This window comes from Equus przewalskii, chromosome 6 (genome assembly GCF_037783145.1).
Source record: "Equus przewalskii isolate Varuska chromosome 6, EquPr2, whole genome shotgun sequence".
Classification (NCBI taxonomy): domain Eukaryota; kingdom Metazoa; phylum Chordata; class Mammalia; order Perissodactyla; family Equidae; genus Equus; species Equus przewalskii.
The window spans coordinates 29,023,435-29,043,036 of NC_091836.1; the positions used below are offsets into that span (position 1 = coordinate 29,023,435).

Sequence of the window (19,602 nt, forward strand, 5' to 3'; positions counted from 1 at the left end):
ATCAAGCTAATCTTCCTTAAAAGAAAACAAACCCACAATAGAAAGGATCGATGAAATTAAGAGCTGGTTCTTTGAGAAGATAAAAAATTGACAGACCCTTAGCCAGACTCACTAAGAGAAAAAGAGACAAGTCTAAAAATAAATAAAATTAGAAATGAAAGAGGAGAAACTACAACAGATACCCCAGGAATACAAAGGATTATGAGAGAATACTATGTAAAACTATATGCCAACAAATTGGACAACTTAGAAGAAATGGAAAAATTCTTAGACTCATCCAAACTCCCAAAACTGAGTGAAGATATAGAGAATATGAATAGACCAATCACAAGTAAAGAGACTGAAACAGTAATTGAAAAATTTCCCAAAAAACAAAAGTCCAGGACCAGATGGCTTCTCTGGAGAATTCTATCAAATATTCAAAGATTTGATACCTATCCTTCTCAAACTATTCCAAAAAATTGAAGAAGATGGAATGCTTCCTAACTCATTCTATGAGTCCAACATAACCCTGGCCCCAAAACCAGACAAGGACAATACAAAGAAGGGAAATTACAGGCCAATATTGCTGATAAACATAGACGCAAAAATCCTCAACAAAATATTGGTAAACCAAATACAGCAATAGGGGCCGGCCCCGTGGCTGAGTGGTTAAGTTCATGCGCTCCACTTCAGCGGACCAGCATTTCACTGGTTTGGATCCTGGGCACAGACATGGCACCACTCAGCAGGCCATGCTGAGGTAGCATCCCACATACCACAACTAGAAGGACCCACAACTAAAACTATACAACTATGTACCAGGGGGCTTTGTGGAGAAAAAGGAAAAAGTTTTGAAAAAATCAAATATAGCAATACATGAAAAGGATCATACACCATGATCAAGAGGGATTTATACCAGGGATGAAGGGATGGTTCAATATCTGCAAGTCAATCAGCATGATATACCACATTAACAAAATGAGGAATAAAAATCACATGGTCATCTCAATAGACAAAGAGAAAGCATTTGACGAGATCCAACATCCATTTATGATAAAAACTCTCAATAAAATAGATGTAGAAGGTATAAAATAAATAAAATAGGTGTAGAATGGAGGTACCTCAACACAATAAAGGCCATATATGACAAACCCAAAGCCAACATCATACTCAATGGTGAAAAACTGAAAGCTGTCTCTCTGAAAATAAGAACAAGACAAGTGTGCCCACTTTCTCCATTCCTATTCAACATAGTACTAGAGGTTTGGGCCAGAGTGATTAGGCAAGAAAAAGAAATAAAAGATATCCAAATTGGTAAGGGAGAAGTGAAATTCTCACTGTTTGCAGATGACATGATTCTATATATAGAAAATCCTAAAAAATCCATTAGAAAACTTTTAGAAATAATCAACAACTACACCAATGTTTCAAGGTACAAAATTAACCCACATAAATCAGTTGCATTTCTATACTCTAACAACGAACTAGCAGAAAGAAGACTCAAGAATACAATTCCATTTACAATTGCAACAAAAAGAATAAAATATCTAGGAATAAATTTAACCAAGGAGGTGAAAGACCTATATACTGAAAATTATAAGACATTATTGAAAGAAATCAAAGACGACACAAAAAAATGGAAAGATAATCTATGCAAATGGATTGGAAGAATAAACATAGTAAAAACGTCCATATTACCGAAAGCAATCTACAGATTCAATGCAATCCCAATCAGAATCCCAATGACATTCTTCACAGAAATAGAAAAAAGAATCCTAAACTTTATATGGAACAACGAAAGACCCTGAATAGCGAAAGCAATCCTGAGAACAAAGAACAAAGCTAGAGGCATCACAATCTCTGACGTCAAAATATACTACAAAGCTATAGTAATCAAAACAGCATGGTACTGGTACAAAAACAGACACACAGGTCAATGGAATAGAATTGAAAGCCCAGAAATAAAACCACACATTAGTGGACAGCTAATCTTTGACAAAGGAGCCAAGAACATACAATGGAGAAAGGAATATCTCTTCAATAAATTGTGTTTGGAAAACTGGACAGCCACATGCAAAAGAATGAAAGTAGACCATTATCTTACACTGTACACAAAAATTAACTCAAAATTAAGGTAAGATCTGAAACCATAAAACTCTTAGAAGAAAATATAGGCAGTACACTCTTTGACATCAGTCTTAGCAGCATCTTTTTGAATACCATGTCTGTTCAGGCATGGGAAACAAAAGAAAAAATAAACAAATGGCACTTCATCAGACTAAAGAGCTTCTGCAAGGCAAAGGAAACCAGGAACAAAATGAAAAGACAACCCACCACCTAGGTGAAAATATTTGCAAATCATTTATCTGACAAGGGGTTAATCTCCAAAATATACAAAGAACTCATATAACTCAATGATAAAAAACAACCTGATCAAAAAATGAGCAGACAATATGAACAGATATTTCTCCACAGAAGATACATAGATGGCTAATAGGCACATGAAAAGATGTCCCACATCACTAATCACTAGGAAAATGCAAATCAAAACTTAATGAGCTATCACCTTACATCTGTTACAATGGCTACATTACCAAGACAAAAAATAAATGTTGGAGAGGATGTGCAGAAAAGGAAACCCTCATGCACTGCTGGTGGTGCAGCCACTATGGAAAACAGTATGGAGATTTCTCAAAAAATTAGAAATAGAAATACCATATGATCCAGCTATCCCACTACTGAATACTTATCAAAAAAACTTGAAATCAACAATTCAAAGAGACTTATGCACCCCTATGTTCATTGCAGCATTATTCACAATGGCCAAGAAGTGGAAGCAACCCAAGTGCCCATCAACTGATGAATAGATAAAGATGTGGTATATTTACACAATGGAATATTACTCAGCCATAAGAAAGACAAAACTATCCCATTTGCAACAACATGGATGGACCTTGAGGGTATTAAGTTAAGCAAAAAAAAGCCAGACAAAGAAAGAAAAACACCACATAATTTCACTCATATGTCGAAATAAATACACGGACAAGGAGGACAGATTACTGGTTATCAGAGGAGAAGAGGGCTGGGGCGGTGCACAAAAAGGGTTAAGGGGCACATATGTGTGGTGACAGATAAAAATTAGATATTGGTGGTGAGCACAATGCAGTCTATGCGGAAACTGATTGATAATAATGTACACCTAAAATTTCACAATGTTATAAACCATTATGACCTCAATAAAATAATTTTTTTAAAAAACAGAGAAAAAACCTTCCAACAAAGAAAAGTCCAGACAAAATCATCTTTAAGGTTATAAGCATTACTGAGGATAACTGGAATACTTCATAAGGAGAGAAAGTTCAACTTATCCAAAAGAGAATACTATTTTCAATTGATATGTATCTTGTATCATAGTATCAAAATACATAAATAAAAAATTTTCAGAACCACAAGGAAAAACCAAATGATCCATAGTCATAGTCAGAAATGTTAACATACCTCTCTCAGTAACTAATACAACATGCAATTAATCTGCTTGTAACAATTGTTACAAAATCAATTTACAGCAAAAAGTCAATAAGAATATAGGAAGTTTGAACAACACAATTAACAAATTTGATCTAATTACTTATAGAACATTGAACTCAACACTGTAGCATACACATTCTTTTCAAGCACTCACAAAAAATTAATCCCCAAATCATCATATGCTGAGCCATAAGGCAAAGCTTGATAATTTCCAAAGCTTGATAATTTCCAAAAGAGTATATGGAGTATACTCTCTGAGCAAAGTTTAAACTTAAGAGAGGCTGGTCCATGTAAGGCTGGTTCAACGTTAAAAAGTTAATTAAGATAATCCATCAAATCAATAGGCCAAAAAAATTAGGAAATATTTAAAACTGAATGGTAATGAAAATGCTACATATCAAAACTATGGCATACAACTAAAGCTGTACTTAGAGGCAGATATGAAGTTCTAAATACATATTTTAGAAAAGAAGAAAGTGAGAGAAAGAACACTAAATTAAATCCAATAAGAACAGAAGGAAGGAAATAATAAGGATAAAAGTAGAAAATAATAAAACAGGAAAAAATGTAACAGAGATTCAACAAAACTGATAATTGATTCTTTCAGAAGACCAACAAAATTGGTGAGACTAATCAAGGAAAAAGACATAGCATAAGTGACCAGTATCCAAAATAAAAATGAGATGTCACTGCAGATCCTGAAACTCTGACAAAGATAGGATATTATGATCAACTTTATACTAACACATTTGAACACTTATATGGAGTGAGCAAATTCCCAGAAAAATACAACTTACTAAAACTGACACAAGAGGAAATAGGAAAATTTCAATAGCATTATAATTATGAAATAAATTGAGTCTGTAATTTAAAACTTTCCGTACGGAAAACTCTAGGTCAAATGGCTTCATTGGAGAACTCAAACGATCATCTAAAGAATTAATAATGCCAAATTGATATCGACTCTGATATCAGTTTCCCCACATTGAACCCAGCATATATGGGGTTAAAAACAAAACACTCATTCCCTGCTTACTCTCTGGCTTTCTGGCTCCAGAATCGACCATCCTCCATGGAGACAGACACCGTCAAGGACAAGCAACTGGACTATCTCCTCCCGCAAAGAGATACAGGCTGGTGGGAAAGCTGCTGACCAGCAAGGTCATGGGCTCCCTCCTCTCTGCAAGTAGTCTCAAGGCCAAAGACAGGCTGGTGGGAAAGCTCCGACCAGCAAGGGCATATGCTCCCCCTCCCCTACCTAAAACCCCAAATAAAATCCCTTCCTTTTAGCTTTTCGGGGAGTTTGGGATTTGAGCGTTAGCTGCCCTCTCTCCTTGCTCAGTGCTGTGCAAAAATAAAATTCCTACTTTCTTCCACCACACCTGGTGTCAGAGATTAGTTTGCTGCGCAACGGGTGAGCGAACTCACTTCAGGTTTGGTAACAAAATTACACAAAATTTTGCAGACAGAACACTTTTCAACTAATTTTATGAGACCAAAAATAAAAAGACCAACTCACTAGAAAAAAGGGCACAGACTCTTCAAGAAAGGGAATGTCAACTGGACAATAAACACAGGAAAAGTTGCTCAACCTCCTTATCATTAAAGGAATGCAAATTAAACCAAAATAAGATACTACTATAGAACCGTCAGAATGGTTAAAATTGAAAAGACTCAAAGTAACAAGGCCGGCCCGGTGGCACAGTGGTTAAGTTGACACATTCCGCTTCTCTGAGGCCCGGGGTTCGCCGGTTCGGATCCCAGGTGCGGACATGGCACCGCTTGGCACGCCATGCTGTGGTAGACGTCCCACATAGAAAGTAGAGGAAGATGAGCACGGATGTTAGCTCAGGGCCAGGCTTCCCCAGCGAAAAAGAGGACTGGCAGTAGTTAGCTCAGGGCTAATCTTCCTCAAAAAAAGAAAAGAAAGGAAAAGACTCTCAGTACCAAGCATTGATGAAGACATGGAACAACTGTGATTCTCATGCACTGCTGTCAGGAATGTAAATTGGCACAACCACTTTGGAAAACTGGTAGTATTATCTAAAGCCACACTGTCCAATATAGTCATTAATAGCCACATTTGCTTATTGAGCACTCAAAATGTGGCTAGTCCAAATTGCTATAAATGTCAAATACGCATTGAATTTTGAAGATTTAATATGTAAAATAGCCAATTAAAAATGTGCATATTCGGTCCGGCCTGGTGGTGCAGCGGTTAAGTTTGCGTGTTCTGCTTCAGCGGCCCATGGTTCACGGGTTCAGATCCTGGGTGTGGACTCACGCACCGCTTGTCAAGCCTTGCTGCGGCATGCATCCCACATATCAAGTAGAAGAAGATGGGCACGGATGTTAGCTCAGGGCCAGTCTTCTTCAGCAAAAAGTGGAGGATTCGTGGCAGATGTTAGCTCAGGACTAATTTTCCTCAAAAGAAAATGTGCATATTGATGGCATGTTGAAATGACAATACTTTGTATATACTGGGTTAGTAAAATGCGCGATTAATATTAATTTCACTTTTTAAAAACTTTTTTAATGTGGCTACTAGAAAATCTTAAATTATATATGTGACTTGTACTATATTTCTGTTGCTGATGTAAAGCTATGATCCACCAATTTATTCCTTGAGCATATTCCCAACAGAAATGTGTATATATGTACACTAAAAGTTAAGCACAAGAATGTCCATAACAGCTTTATGCATGATAGCTGAAAACTGGAAACAACCTGAATGTCCTTCAACAGTGGAATGATAAATAAATGGGGGTGTGATTATAATATAAAATATTATTTAGCATCAAAAATGAATAAACTACAGCTCTATGCAACATCATGATGACTCCTACGGTGTTAAGTGAAAGAAGCCATCTCATTTGATTCCATTTACATACAGTTTAAAAGCAAGGGAAAATAAGCTACAATAACAAGGCAGAAGAGTAGTTAACTTTGGGGAGAATGGCGGATGTAGGGCCTGAAGGGGAGGGTTTGGGAATCTGGCAAATGTTCTGTGACTTGGTACAGTGGTAGTTACATGGGGTTTTGCTTTGTAATAATTCACTGAGCTGTACATTTATGTATATGATATATATCCAGTTTTCTGTATGTATGTTATTCTTCACAATGAAAAAAACTAAGAAGAGTTAGTGAGACTTCCAGCAATTTTGCAAACGATTTTAATAAATGTAAGGCCTCCTTAAAAATTAAGCATCTATGACTGATCTATTTATGTAAATTGTGGAAAACCAAATTGGGTTGTTTTTTCAAGACTGTATTCTGCCCAGTAAGGAAATCCAGATACTTTCTAAATAGTTCTAGGTATGACTCTCCAGTTTAAAATAAAAATATCTCTGCCCTTTGCTTGGTCACTAAGCTTGGCATGACAGTCCACTTCATAACAGATGTGTCAATAATGTTGATAAAAATAAAATATTGAATCTCAGAATTGCAGAATTTAAAGCAACAAGGCAGTCTAAAATTGTTTTGAGTTATGATTTCTTTGTGAATCCAATGGAATCTATGACATTTCCTCTTGAAAATGTGTATATACATATACACGCAATATTTTACACATAATTTCAGTTGGTTCACCACGGTAATTTATCCAATTCAGGTTATTCGGTAGATAAAGCTCTAAGGTAGAACGAGATCAAGTGACACGGCTGGTTAGCGGAAAAACCAGGACCAGTACTGCACGCTTAATTGCCAAACCAGCCATTATTCTTTCAAGCGAAGCAGATGTTTTTCTCTTCTCCTTAGTTCCCATCTCAGTACTGGGGTTGTGAATTCTCATACAATTCTGTCCTTATCCTTCTGCCTACTTGGGTGAAGTCTTCAGGTAAGAAGATGACTCCCTTATCCTCTTCTTAAAGTAATATACCTTTAATTTTCCTATATCACTGTTATTTAAGCATATACATTATTTTTCCAGCTACATTGTAGGGACTATGCCTTATGAATCTTTGCTTTCTTCAAACCACCAAGCTAAGTGCAAGGAATACATCCCTTATAAAAGAAACATCTGTTGAATTAAAAGGACGTGCAAATATATCACTGAAACTTCATGAGAGAACTATGTCCCATCATTACAGGGTTATCATGAACTCAGATTCTGGTGTCAGACTGACCAAAATATGAATTCAGCCTCTGCCATTTACTAGCTGTATGTTGCTGGGTGTGTTACTTAACCTGAGTCTCACTTGGTAAATCTGATGGTACCAAATGTAGTTCATAAGATCATTGTGAGGATTAAAGGAAATAATCTCTGTGAAATATCTTGAGCAGTGTCTGGCACGTAGATTGCAGCTAGCTATGGTTGTTGTGATAGCATACTCAACCCTGAATTAAAGACTCAGTGGAGGAAAACAGACTTAGAATCTTAGAATCAGGCTGGTCAACCAGTCTAACTGATTCAGGAATGATTTATATGTTGCTCTAAGAGATTCTGCCTTTGCTTAATCTATCCCAGTGACGGGGAACTCATTAGAACTAACTGAAGCAGTTTCAATTTTTCCAAAGTTCTACCATGTTATTAGGTCGAACCATATAAAATTGCTGTTTGTAAGTAAAGACAATTGAATCATCAACAATTTCTAATAAAATGACCAGAAATTTGCCTTTCTAGTACTTCCTCTCACTTTAGTTCAATGTCCACTCCCTCCTTTTTATTTTTTATTTATTTATCTTATTTAATATTTTTTGAGGAAAATTAGCCCTGAGCTAACATCTGCTGCCAATCCTTTCTTTGCTGAGGAAGACTGGCCCTGAGCTAACACCCATGACCATCTTCCTCTACTTTATATGTGGGACACCTGCCACAGCATGGCTTGCCAAGTGGTGTGTAGGTCCGTACCTGGGATCCAAACCGGTGAACCCTGGGCTGCCAAAGAAGAACATGCAAACTTAGCCACTGTGCTAGCAGGCTGGCCCCACCTCCTTTTTCTATATGACTCTTTTAGAGACAATGGAGACTCAATGATGAAAAGATATACCTAGCTCTTGCCTCCATTGAGGCTTACATGCTCATTAAGGAGACAACAAGAAAATAAGCAATTGTGCATAGTTTTCAGTTCAAGGACCTGGAAGAAAAATGTTTCCAGCAAAGGCCTTAATAGAGTGAATTCCCATAGAACATATCCTAGATGAGGAATTGAGAGTACAGAGCAGCACAGCCCAACAGAACTTTCTGTGATGATGAAAATATTCTGTATTGGCACTGTCCCATAGGATAGCTACGAGTCACACATGGCTACTGAGCACCTGAAATGTGGCTAGTGTCATGCAACTCAGGAAATGCAATTTTAATTTAACTTAATTAAAAAAATTAAAATTAAGTTAAATTTAAATAGCCACATGTGGCTAGTGGCTACCAGGTTGAACAGAGCAGGTATAGAGCAAGAGGAGACAGGCAAGAGATGAGTCTGGAGAGATCAGCAGGGCCCAGCTCATGAAAAGCCTGGAGGAACATCTTAATAACTGTGACTTTGTTACCCCCTGAGGGTGGTCATCTGCCCGCCTCAAGACATGCCAATAGTCAAGAGGCAAGGTGGTAGGAGAGAAAGGGTTTTTTATTACAGCTTGCTAGCAAGAGGGAAGATGGCCGACAAATGTCTGAAAGAACCATCTTACAGAACAAAGAGTACAGGCCAGCTATATACAGTGCTGGTCTCTGGGTGGGGGAGGCATCTGGTCTCTGAGTGGGGCCTCCATCTGATCTCCAGGTAGGGGCAGACATCTGGTCTTAGTTCCTGATAGTCTTTCGTTGTACTGGATATGCATCAGAGACTGCAACAATGCCCTGTGCCCTGATCTTCTTTCAGTTGTCATTGATGACGGCTATCAGCATAAACATTCCTAGAGAACTCAAAAGAACAAAGTTATCATCTTATCGCAGCTGGGAGGGGCCAGAAAATCTACAGAGTATGTCTGGGCTAGTTAATCAGAGGTCATTCAAAGTGACAATAAGGTTTCTTTTCTACAATATGGCTTCCCTCATGTCAACCTTGTGTTGAGCTGGTATCAGCTTTACCCTGAGAGTCTTGGGGAGTCTCGGAAGGATTTTAGGCTCCAGGGAATAACATGATCAGATAGATAATTTTTATAAAGATAATTCTGGTTGTCTTACGGAGATAGACACAAAACGGGGAGAGAGATTGATCTTAAGAGTTTGCTCTATAGGGGGAGACATAGGAACAAAAGAAAAATGCCTCAAGGATATCTCAAAGGAACAAAGAAGCACGTAACTAATTACACCCAGTTACAGACAATACTCATATATGTATTTATATACATTATACACTATTTAACTGTAATAACCCAAATTTCTTGCCTTTTTTTCCTAGTTGTTCATAGGACATCTAGCTTCCTAAGTGTTTCTGGATGTCCCCAGGTGTACCTGAGCTCACAAGTAAGTCTATCAACAAAGTGCCCTTGCAGCATCCACCTTGTTCTCCCTCCTTTGTGTATATTTCACTCTGCTCTTCTCACAGTCTTGGCCACTGAGGATACTTCTGACAGTGGTCATGCCAATGATCCTGATGCTCTCAAAGCCATTAACCCTAAAGTGCCAGAAAGGTCCTCTTTTCTCTGCAGAAGGGAGAGGAAAGCCCCCATCTCTGCAACAGAAGCCACAGTGCTTGGCTCACCATCCTCTTGGTCCTCAGAGCAATTTCTTTACCCAGCTCTTTCAGGCTCCTTCTCGTCTAACTGCTCTATACCCTACCTAGGGGATAAAACAAAACGAGAGAAGGAAGTCTCCAAGAACTGATGGTGATAAGCTGCTACTGGGTCTCCCCCTAAAGAATTTTGTCTTCCTCCCTCTAGGAACCAATACATACACATGCATGCTCAGTACAATCTTTCACCCGCTCCCTGATACACACCGCATGAAAGCACACACACCTTATGCATGTAGACCTCTTCAACTCCTAGCACTTTGGCTAACATGTCCATATAAGGCTGAATTCTCTTCAGGATCAGCCAGCACTGTCCCTATTCCATATACATTCCTGCAAAAGAAATGGACAAAGAAGCACTTAACCAACCATAGCTCAACAGTCAGATATAATGTGTGTGGAGCTGGGGCAATAGCTCCAGCAATGTAAGTCCAGCAATAGCTGGAGCAAATGTGAAGTGCATGCATTTGACTTGGGTGCCAGACTGACCTGGATTCAAATCTCAGCCTGGTCACTTTTACTAACTGGGCACTCTTGGGCAGATCACTTCACCTCTGTGAACCTCAGTTTTCAGTTCTACAAAATCCCTACTTTTAGAAGGTTGTAAAAATTAGAAACAGCTTATGTACAGCGCCTGGTACCGAATGGAAGCTGGTATTATTCCATGGGTGTCAAGCACTGAAAACTCAGGATGCTGCAGGCTTGCAAAGGGGACACAGAATAAAGGTCAGAGTGCTACCAAATCCTGATGCAAAAGCATCTTAGGATCAAATTAGATCACAGCCTGGAGCTCACCTAGTGAGGACACTTAAGTCAGAGACATAAGTGAGTTGATCAAGGCCACACAGCAAATTAGTGTCGGAGACAGGATAAAATTCCAGGTAAGTCTGGAAATGTTCAGCTCAATGCTCCTTTCTGTAAGGCAGCAGCCTCTCAGCTGTCCAGGCTCTGCTCTGATCTGCCCCTATTTCATTCTGATGTGACAATTTGTACTCCTCCTTTGCACCTGGGAGTGTCCTTTCAAATGACAGGCAAGAGAAAGAGCAGATGAGGTGTGTTTCTAGTGATAACCAGGCCAGCACACGCATCCCTGTCGCCATGGCAACCTGGGCTTGGTTGGGGAGGACCCGCTCCTCCTGCGCGCCCCCCCCATCCACGCAGCGGACGTAACACGTGCGGCAGGGTCACGTGTTGTTGTTGGGCCGCAAAAGCTGCTTCCGGGTCAATGCAGGACACCGGGCTCCAGCGGCCGGAGTGGGGGCCGAGGTGAAGCGGAGCCGGGCCGGGGCGGCCGGGACCAGGCCCGAGGCTGAGCGGCGGCCACGGCGGTGGCCGGGAGGGGGGAGGCGAGGCGCAGCCCGAGGAGCCGCCGCAGCAGCTCCCCGCCTCCCGGGCTGAGGGGTGAGTGGAGCCCGGCCTGCCGGCTCCGCCGGCTTCTCGAGGCCCGAGGCGCTCCGCCCCGGAGCCGAGGCGCGGAGGGCAGCTCCTGCTGGGGTGCCGTGTGAGGAGACGTCGGGAAGAACTCGGAGCGGGACGGGGCCCACCTGGGCCACGGGGAGGGAGGCGACACCTGCCGGGGGCTGGCGGGAGGCTGGGCCTGACCCGGGCTGGCGGAGCGGGGAGGGCCCTGGGCTGCGAGGGGGAGTTTGGCCCTGGGTTGGAGCAGGGCATGGGGGGAGCCGGTTCCTGGGAGAATCCAGGCTTCTCCCTGTGCCCCAGGGGCGGGAGGATGGGAGGATGCCCCTGGCTGATGGGAACCGGAGATGAGTCCGGGGCTGCTGGGGAAACAGGCAACTTGTCTGACCCACTGAACCAAAAAAAAAAAAAAAAGAAAATAGAGGACGTGTCCCCAGGGAGGGGAAAGGAGCATTCGCAGGTTCCTGGGACACTAGGCCTGCTCCTTCCAGGGGCTGATCAGAGGAGGCGGTATTTTAATAAGGGCTTTAGGGAGAATCGTTTTGCCCCCAAGTTGGAAGACCCTGAGAATGAGGGGATTGGGATAAACTGGGGCCTGGGAAGAGGGTACCCTGTCCTGGGATGTGTGAGGAGGCGGGAATGTACGGGTCTGTGTTGAGAATGGGGAGTACGGAGTTCTAGGTCCTCTCCTAGGAAGATTGCTGGGAATTGCTGACGTGAGTGATTGGGACACAGTGATTCTAGCAGTTGTAGTTAAGGAAAGTTGGTTGGAAGAGTTGAACTGCTTACAGTAGTGGAGGAAGGAGGAGCTCTACTCTCAAGGTTGCTAAGCTACAGGAGCTTGTCGGCACTGCCTAGGGCTGTTGTTTGGGGAAGTTAGCAATCCTTTCAGGTCCGAGTACAGCCTTTGCTAAGGCATCTCCTAGTTCTTTTTACGGGCCCTGGAGCTCTTCACTTGGTGTCCAGAGTCCATCTTGAGGAGAGATTCTGTGTAGGTGCTGAGGACTAATGAAAACGTTCTAGGGTAGGAGCTTTCAAATTTTTTTTTCCCATCATGCCCCGTAGCAAAAAGTACATTTTACATCATGATCTAGTACAAAGGTACCGATGAACAAAACGTTTCACAAAGCAGTGTTTGCTCTTATTATATGTGATGCATTCTGATAATTTCTATTATACTCCACTCTCTTTCATTAAAAACTTCTGACCGAAACCCACTAAATTGATTTATGGGTCACAAGGTGAAGTTTGAAAAACACCATCTCCAAGGCACGTTTCTTTGGCTTCAGTGTGTCCTCATGTTTGCTTCTGGAAAGCAAGGATGATGGTAAGGAGATGGAGGGTCGGGGGGAAGGAAGAGGACGCCAACCAGGTGCAATTGACTGCTTCATTTGTTTACATAGTTATAACATGTAGCATATTTGACTGGTGTTTTGTACCGTAATCCTAATGTTGCCTGATCATTTAATGAAATTTTTGAAATAAGTATGTGCTTTAATTCTCTCTATCCTTATGCTCTGTCTGAAATATGAGAGGCCTAGTTCCATTTAGTTGATTTACCCCTACAACATAGCTAAGGTAATTTTAATGTTAGTCTTGAAAATATACAGTGATTTGCTTTTATGCTATTTAAAAAAATGTCAATCTGAAACCTAACTCTTCTTATTCCAGTAATTAACACATGGTAACATTTTTCTGCATGATTATAGGTATAGGTTCATGGCTTTAGTATATATTTTAAACTTAGTCATAAACTTGAGCAAGACTTTGAGTTAGTTAACATCTTAATTCTCCCCACAAAAATGATGTTTTCATCTATTTATAAAATAAGTGAGGTCCTTATATGAATAGTATTAGAATGAACATTAATGAGTATTGGTAAACAAAGTGAGAGGGCTTCATGTGTTGCTGTGTTTAAAGTCCTTTTAAAATTTGTCACATAGCCTATTGTTCCAGGATGTTGAGTGTCAAATGATGTTGCAGATTTCAGTAGGTAAATTTATACGGTATGTATTTAAGACCCATTCACTAGTGTTATTTTTTGTGGAGAATGCCTTCATGTTATTTGGAACATGGAATTCAAATGCACAACCATCAAGAAAGAATTGCCCAAGTTAAACTTCATCTGTGAGGCCACATTCTTGATTAGATGCCTTATAAAAACATCCTTATCATCTTCAAACTGTGTATTATAAAATATCTTTCTTACATTTAACTATCTGTTGACTATATCTTGGTTACTGATGAGAGGGGCTATGTTGGCATGTATCAGCCATCCTTGAAAAATTATCTTTTAATGAGGTAAATATTTGTTTTAAAATATTTAGCTTTAATGAATGTTTACATGTTTTCTCTTTGTGGTAGCTGTTTGGAACATTAAGGAAGATTCTCATTAATTTCATTTTTCTGGGAATCATGTGTACCTGTCAATAAACAGTCGTGGAGAATTTACCCTGAGTGATTGTGTGTGCTTTTTTATAGTTTTCGTTTCTTCTCTTGAATCTCAGACTCTTTAAGTATGTCCACCTATAGCAGGCTCTTTTCCCCTTCTAATTTTTGCTTCCAAACTGCTGTGGGTTTGGAAATTAGATGCTTACATTTGTTGGAATTTTGTGTAAAATGAGATCGTGTAGCTCTGAATAATGTTTTTTCACATATATATAATATATATTATGCTATATATTATATATATCATATATGTAATACTTTTTTTTTTAGTGTATGAGCTATGTGACATGTATTTTGGCTACTCAGAGGCCTATTTACTGACCTTTTATTCGTGGGTTGTGTTTAAAATAAGTGAACTGTTTATATATTTTGGGCCTAGTTAGCTATATAAGAAAAAGTTCTAAAAAGTAAGGTGAAACTGATAGTGATACAATTTGGATTTAGGAGGTGCAGAAATCATTTAGCTGTGATTGTTGCCTTTGCCCTACATGCAATTAGTTATTGGGTTACCATTCCGCCCTTTTTCATCTTTTCCACTACCCTGTTCTGACTTCCTTTCTTTGAGATTAGAATGCTAACAGCCTAACTATTCCCATTGCCTGTTATTCTCATTCTACTGGATCTTGCATAGCTTTATCGGAGTATTCTTCCAAAGAGTGTTGCTATAATTTATCATTTCCCTCCTCAAAAACCATTAGCAGCTTCCAGGGCCAGCGTTGAATAAAGCCCATACTGTTGAGGTGGACATTGGCATTGTACAGCCTCTACTTTTTTTTGGACATTGTTTTTCCATTCCTAAATGCAAATCCTCTGTTCCTGCCAAGCTATTTACTCATTGTACCTTCCTTTGTATATAACATTATTCTTGAAAGTCTGGGAAATGTGTTCTCTTTCTTTGTGAAATCCTACTCATCTTCATTTCATTACAGATGAGCCCTCTTCCTGAGATCTTTCTTGCCTGTATTGTCTACATCACTTGTCCTGTGTTGTTTTATATTATTTGTGTACCTTGTTTTTTACCCCTTTTAGATTGTAAACTCATAGAGGACAGGAGGCTCAAGTGTCCCCCAATCTCTAGGATCGAACACCTAACACAGGCTTTATCAGAGTATAGTTTAGAAACCAAGTGAATCAGAATTTGACTGAATTTATGGTTAAAATGTCAGGTTTTGAAAATTCCACCCTAGACTTACTGAATCAGAATCTAGGAATCTGCTTAGGTAATTCTTCCGTTCAGTAAAATTTGAGACTCACTGACCTAGCATGAGGCTTTAAATTATAGTAGGTACACATAAGTTTTGAGCAAATGATATAAATGAACTGAGCAGTGTCAGTTCAGCAAATTGGTTTAATTTTAGGGCTTTGGAGTCAGGCAGCCTAGATTTGAATCCTGTCTCTCTCACTCACTAGAGCTGTCTGACCGTAACCTCTCTTTGCTTTAGTTTTCCCATCTGTAAAATGGGGTTAATAATAGGACTCCTCATAAGGATGTTGTGAGAATTGAATGAGATAACACATGTAAAACAACACTGTGTAAGGTACATGGTAAACGGTAGATTTTGTCTGCTGTTATCATAGCAATGATTGGCATAACTGGTCATCGAAGTAATGAAAAGTGCTAAGAGTAGGATCCATGTCAATCATTGTTAATAAGCAAATTGTTCGTGGTTTCAAGAATTCAGGCTTAAGATTTATTTTCCATTTTAGACTAACGGATAGTGGACCTATATGGTGTTTAAAGTAATGAAGGTGTTTTGCCTTCTTTAGAAGGATGGTAACAAATTAGCAAGTTAAGCTTTTTCCCCTTCATCGCCCCCTTGCCTGAAGAATGAAGTGCAAACTTTCAAACCGACGACCTTAGAGCTTACCATCTGGTCCTGCCAGCCCATCTTCTTCCAGCCCTCCTCCCACACATCCACACCAGCCACACTTTCCCTTACTTGCGCCTTGACATGTGCTTTTCCCCTTATTTCTCATCTGGGGAATTCGTGCGGCTCTTTTAAGACTCAGTTTTATGTGTGGCCGACCTTAGTGAGGACAGACCCACTCCCTCGGTGTCCTGAAAGTGCTTTGTCCATACTTAGGTATTACCTTTGTGTACGTTTGTCTTCTTTTTGGAGGGGAAAGGATTTAGTCCTTGTGTACGTTCTTGGTACATTCTATTTAATTAGTTCACCTCTGCTAGAGGCAGAGGGTGTTTGGTTGGTATTTGACTCAAATAAGCTCTCCCATTTGTCTGGACTTTTCTACTCTTCAGCTTTCATAATAATGTCTACAATTTATTGGTCATGTACTATAAGCAAGGCAAAACTAGATGCTTTAAAAGCTTTATTTCATTTAATCTTCACAATGATTCTGAGATAGCTATTAATAGCTCCATTTTACGAACGAGAAAGCCAGCCCAGAGAGGTTAGTAACTTGTTCAAATTTCAGTGCAGATTTGTGATTGCACTCAGGCCAAACTGAATTCCATGCTCTCAATCACAGTGCTCTTCTAAAAACAGGAGATTTAAACAGATGACACTTCCAAAACTCAGGACTCCGTGGCTGTGTGAAACTCTCACTAATAATTCATTAATCGTCCTTAGAAATGTGATCTATTATTAGTACTGTTGGGAAAGGATTATTTAAACTAAAATTCTTCTTAGACTAATGCTTTTCCAGTGATTTTTCAAAATTTCACTTCCCATTCTGTCATACTCCTCATTGATGTACTTGATTTTTATTTCACTGATAGAAGATATCACTTCCTGTTTATTCAAAGTAAAATTCACTTTTTCATTCATCCACCAAATATTTGTTGCCATGTGGCAGACACTGCTTCATGTAACACTGAACTGGACTCACAAATCCCTGCTTTTGTGGGACTTCGGTTCTGGTGGAGAGAGACCTCAAACAGGCACGAACGAACAGATCATGCTAAGTGCTGTCAAGAATGAAAGCGGGTGAAGTGATAAGTGGGTGATGGTGGCAGCCGTGCAATTTTTGATGGGGCGATCAGAGGCAGCCTCACTGAGAAGGTAACATTTGTATTTAAATTTATTTAAGGTTTAAATGCTGAGATGAAGCCAGCTAAACCAAGAGCGAGGAAAAGGGCCTTCCTGTGAATGCCTTAAGAGGGGCAATCAGCTCGGCAGGTTTCAGAAGTGGAAAGCCATGCTAGCTGAAGCCTGGTGGGCTAGGAAAAGGGTGAGAGGAGGCAACGTTAGGGAGGTAAGCAGAGAACAAAGTCAATGAAGCCCTGAAGACTGATGAAGAGATTGGATTTTATTCCAAGTGTGAAGGGAAGCCATTGGAGAGCTTGAAGGACGTGATTTGACTTAAATTTGGGAAAGATTGCTTGGCTACATTGTGGAGAAGGAATTGTAGTCATGAGACACCGGGGAGGAAATCATTGCAGCAGTCCTAGTAAGAGGTTGATGGAGGCTTGAACCAGGGTACGGTAATGGAGATGGAAAGAACTGGGCAGAGTTGGGGTGTTTTAAAGGCACTGTTGGTTGGTCTTGCTGATTGATTACATGGGCATGTGAGAGGAAGAGAGAAATCAAATATGACTGGAGGTGGGGACTGGTGGAGGAGGAGCAGGTTTGAGGAGGGAATGAAGAGTTCTGTTTTTGCCTGTGTGCCTCTCCCTGATTGTACTCCCACTCTCCAAGGATGCCACAATCCTCTTTATTATTCTCTGACTTTCCTATACAGTTTTTACCACATATGTATGTGACCCTAAACAATGATTCATTTTCTATGTTTTTAAATTTTGTGTAAATGGAATTGTACTGTATATATTCTTATAATTAGTTATTTTATCCATTCAACATTATTTTTAAGTGTTATTCATGTTGCTGAGGAAGCAGTCATAGCGAATTTGTCAATTGTTAATTTCCATTGCTGTGTACCATTTTATTTTATGAATATAATGCAGTTTTATCCAATTGCCTGTTCTTGGATATAAGGGCCTTTTTTCACCAGGATTTTTGTAACTTCAGACAGTACTGTTGTGGACATTCTTTTGCTTGTCTCCTGGTGCACGTGTACAAGTTCCTAGAGAGTTTACACTGAGAAGTAGAAGTGCTGTATCACGGAGTATGTGCATATTCAACTTCACTAGACAGTGATAGATTGTTTGCCGAGGTGTTTGTACTCCCACCAGCAATAGAAGAGTTCTCACTCTTCCATATTTTCTCCAACACTTAGGATTGTGAGTTTTTAAGTCTTGCTAATTTTTACAAATGATATTTTATCAAGACTTTAATTTTTGTTTCTGAGTATTGAACATCTTTTACATATATTTGTCATATGAATTTTATCTTCTGATAAATGCTTGTTCATGTCTTTTGTCCATTTTTCTATTTGGATTGTTCACCATTTTCTTACTGTCTTTAGGTGTTCTCCAAATTGGTTACATGTGTTGCAATTATCCTATTCCAATTTCTGGCTTGTCCTTTTACATGTTTAATGTCTTTTGATGATCAAAAGTTTTTCATTTTACTGGTCAACTTTTCCTTCATGAGTTTTGTTTATGTTTTTTTTTTTTTTTTAAAGATTTTATTTTTTCCTTTTTCTCCCCAAACCCCCCCGGTACATAGTTGTGTATTCTTCGTTGTGGGTTCTTCTAGTTGTGGCATGTGGGACGCTGCCTCAGCGTGGTCTGATGAGCAATGCCATGTCCGCGCCCAGGATTCGAACCAACGAAACACTGGGCCACCTGCAGCGGAGCGCGCGAACTTAACCACTCGGCCACGGGCCCAGCCCCAAGTTTTGTTTATGTTTTGATTATGAAATATTTCCCTAAATCAAGATCTTAGAGCTTTTCTCCTATTAGAAAAAATAACTATTTTCTCTCAAAGGAGTAAAGTTTGCCTTTTAATTTTATCTGGAGTTGAGTTTTTCTATGTCGTGAAATGAGGATTCGCTTTCATTTTTCTCAAATTGATATTCACTTGTCCTGGGACCAGTTATTAAATAGTTTAACCTTTTCATACTGATCTCTATGCCACTTCCTGTCATATTTACATGGGCCTGTTTCTGGGCTCTCTTTTCTGTTATATTGGTTATTCTTTTTCCTTCAGAATTGTCTTCTTTAACAAAATATAGTCGATTCTTGTTAGTCATGGTACTTATGTAAAGTTGCCATAAAAACTGAATGAGTGAATATGGAACCATTGCTCCTATGGAAAATACAGGCTTAGGTTCCTGCCAGCCTCTGGTCACGACATTTCCATCAACTGATCAGTACATAACCTTGTTTTATATGTGTTTCTTATTAATTATTCACTATATATTGTTGATTCGTTAACTTTGAATTCATAGTGAATAGCACTATATAAGCCTTATCTAACTGTATTTTCTCCCTAAGGTACATCACAGTCTTCTTGTGCTTAGGAACGTTAGACAGCACTTCAGCACTACACCTGGGGGCCATTTCAATACTGAAATCACAACAAAATACAAAAATATGAAAACCATGGCCCAAAATAGATCAGGAAAAGGACACTTATTTACAGTATGAGCTGAAACAAGAAGGCAGAGTGCTGCCTTGTTCTGTCCCAGCTAGAAA

General features: G+C 39.7%; 1 protein-coding gene across 2 annotated transcripts in view; it reads left to right on the top strand.

Moving 5' to 3' along the window:
* The first annotated feature begins 11,387 nt into the window (after positions 1 to 11,387).
* The window catches only part of TBCEL (tubulin folding cofactor E like), a 74,216-nt gene continuing 66,001 nt past the window's right edge, over positions 11,388 to 19,602 (top strand). The window contains exon 1 of one of the 2 annotated variants that reach the window (XM_008513723.2): positions 11,388 to 11,582. Coding sequence is in view for 1 of the 2 variants with exons in the window: in XM_070625063.1 (XP_070481164.1) it covers positions 12,919 to 12,924 (6 nt within the window). In the remaining variant the exon portion in view is untranslated. Of the gene's footprint in view, positions 11,583 to 12,432; positions 12,925 to 19,602 lie in introns of those variants that run through there. The other variant, XM_070625063.1, reaches the window with a different exon arrangement.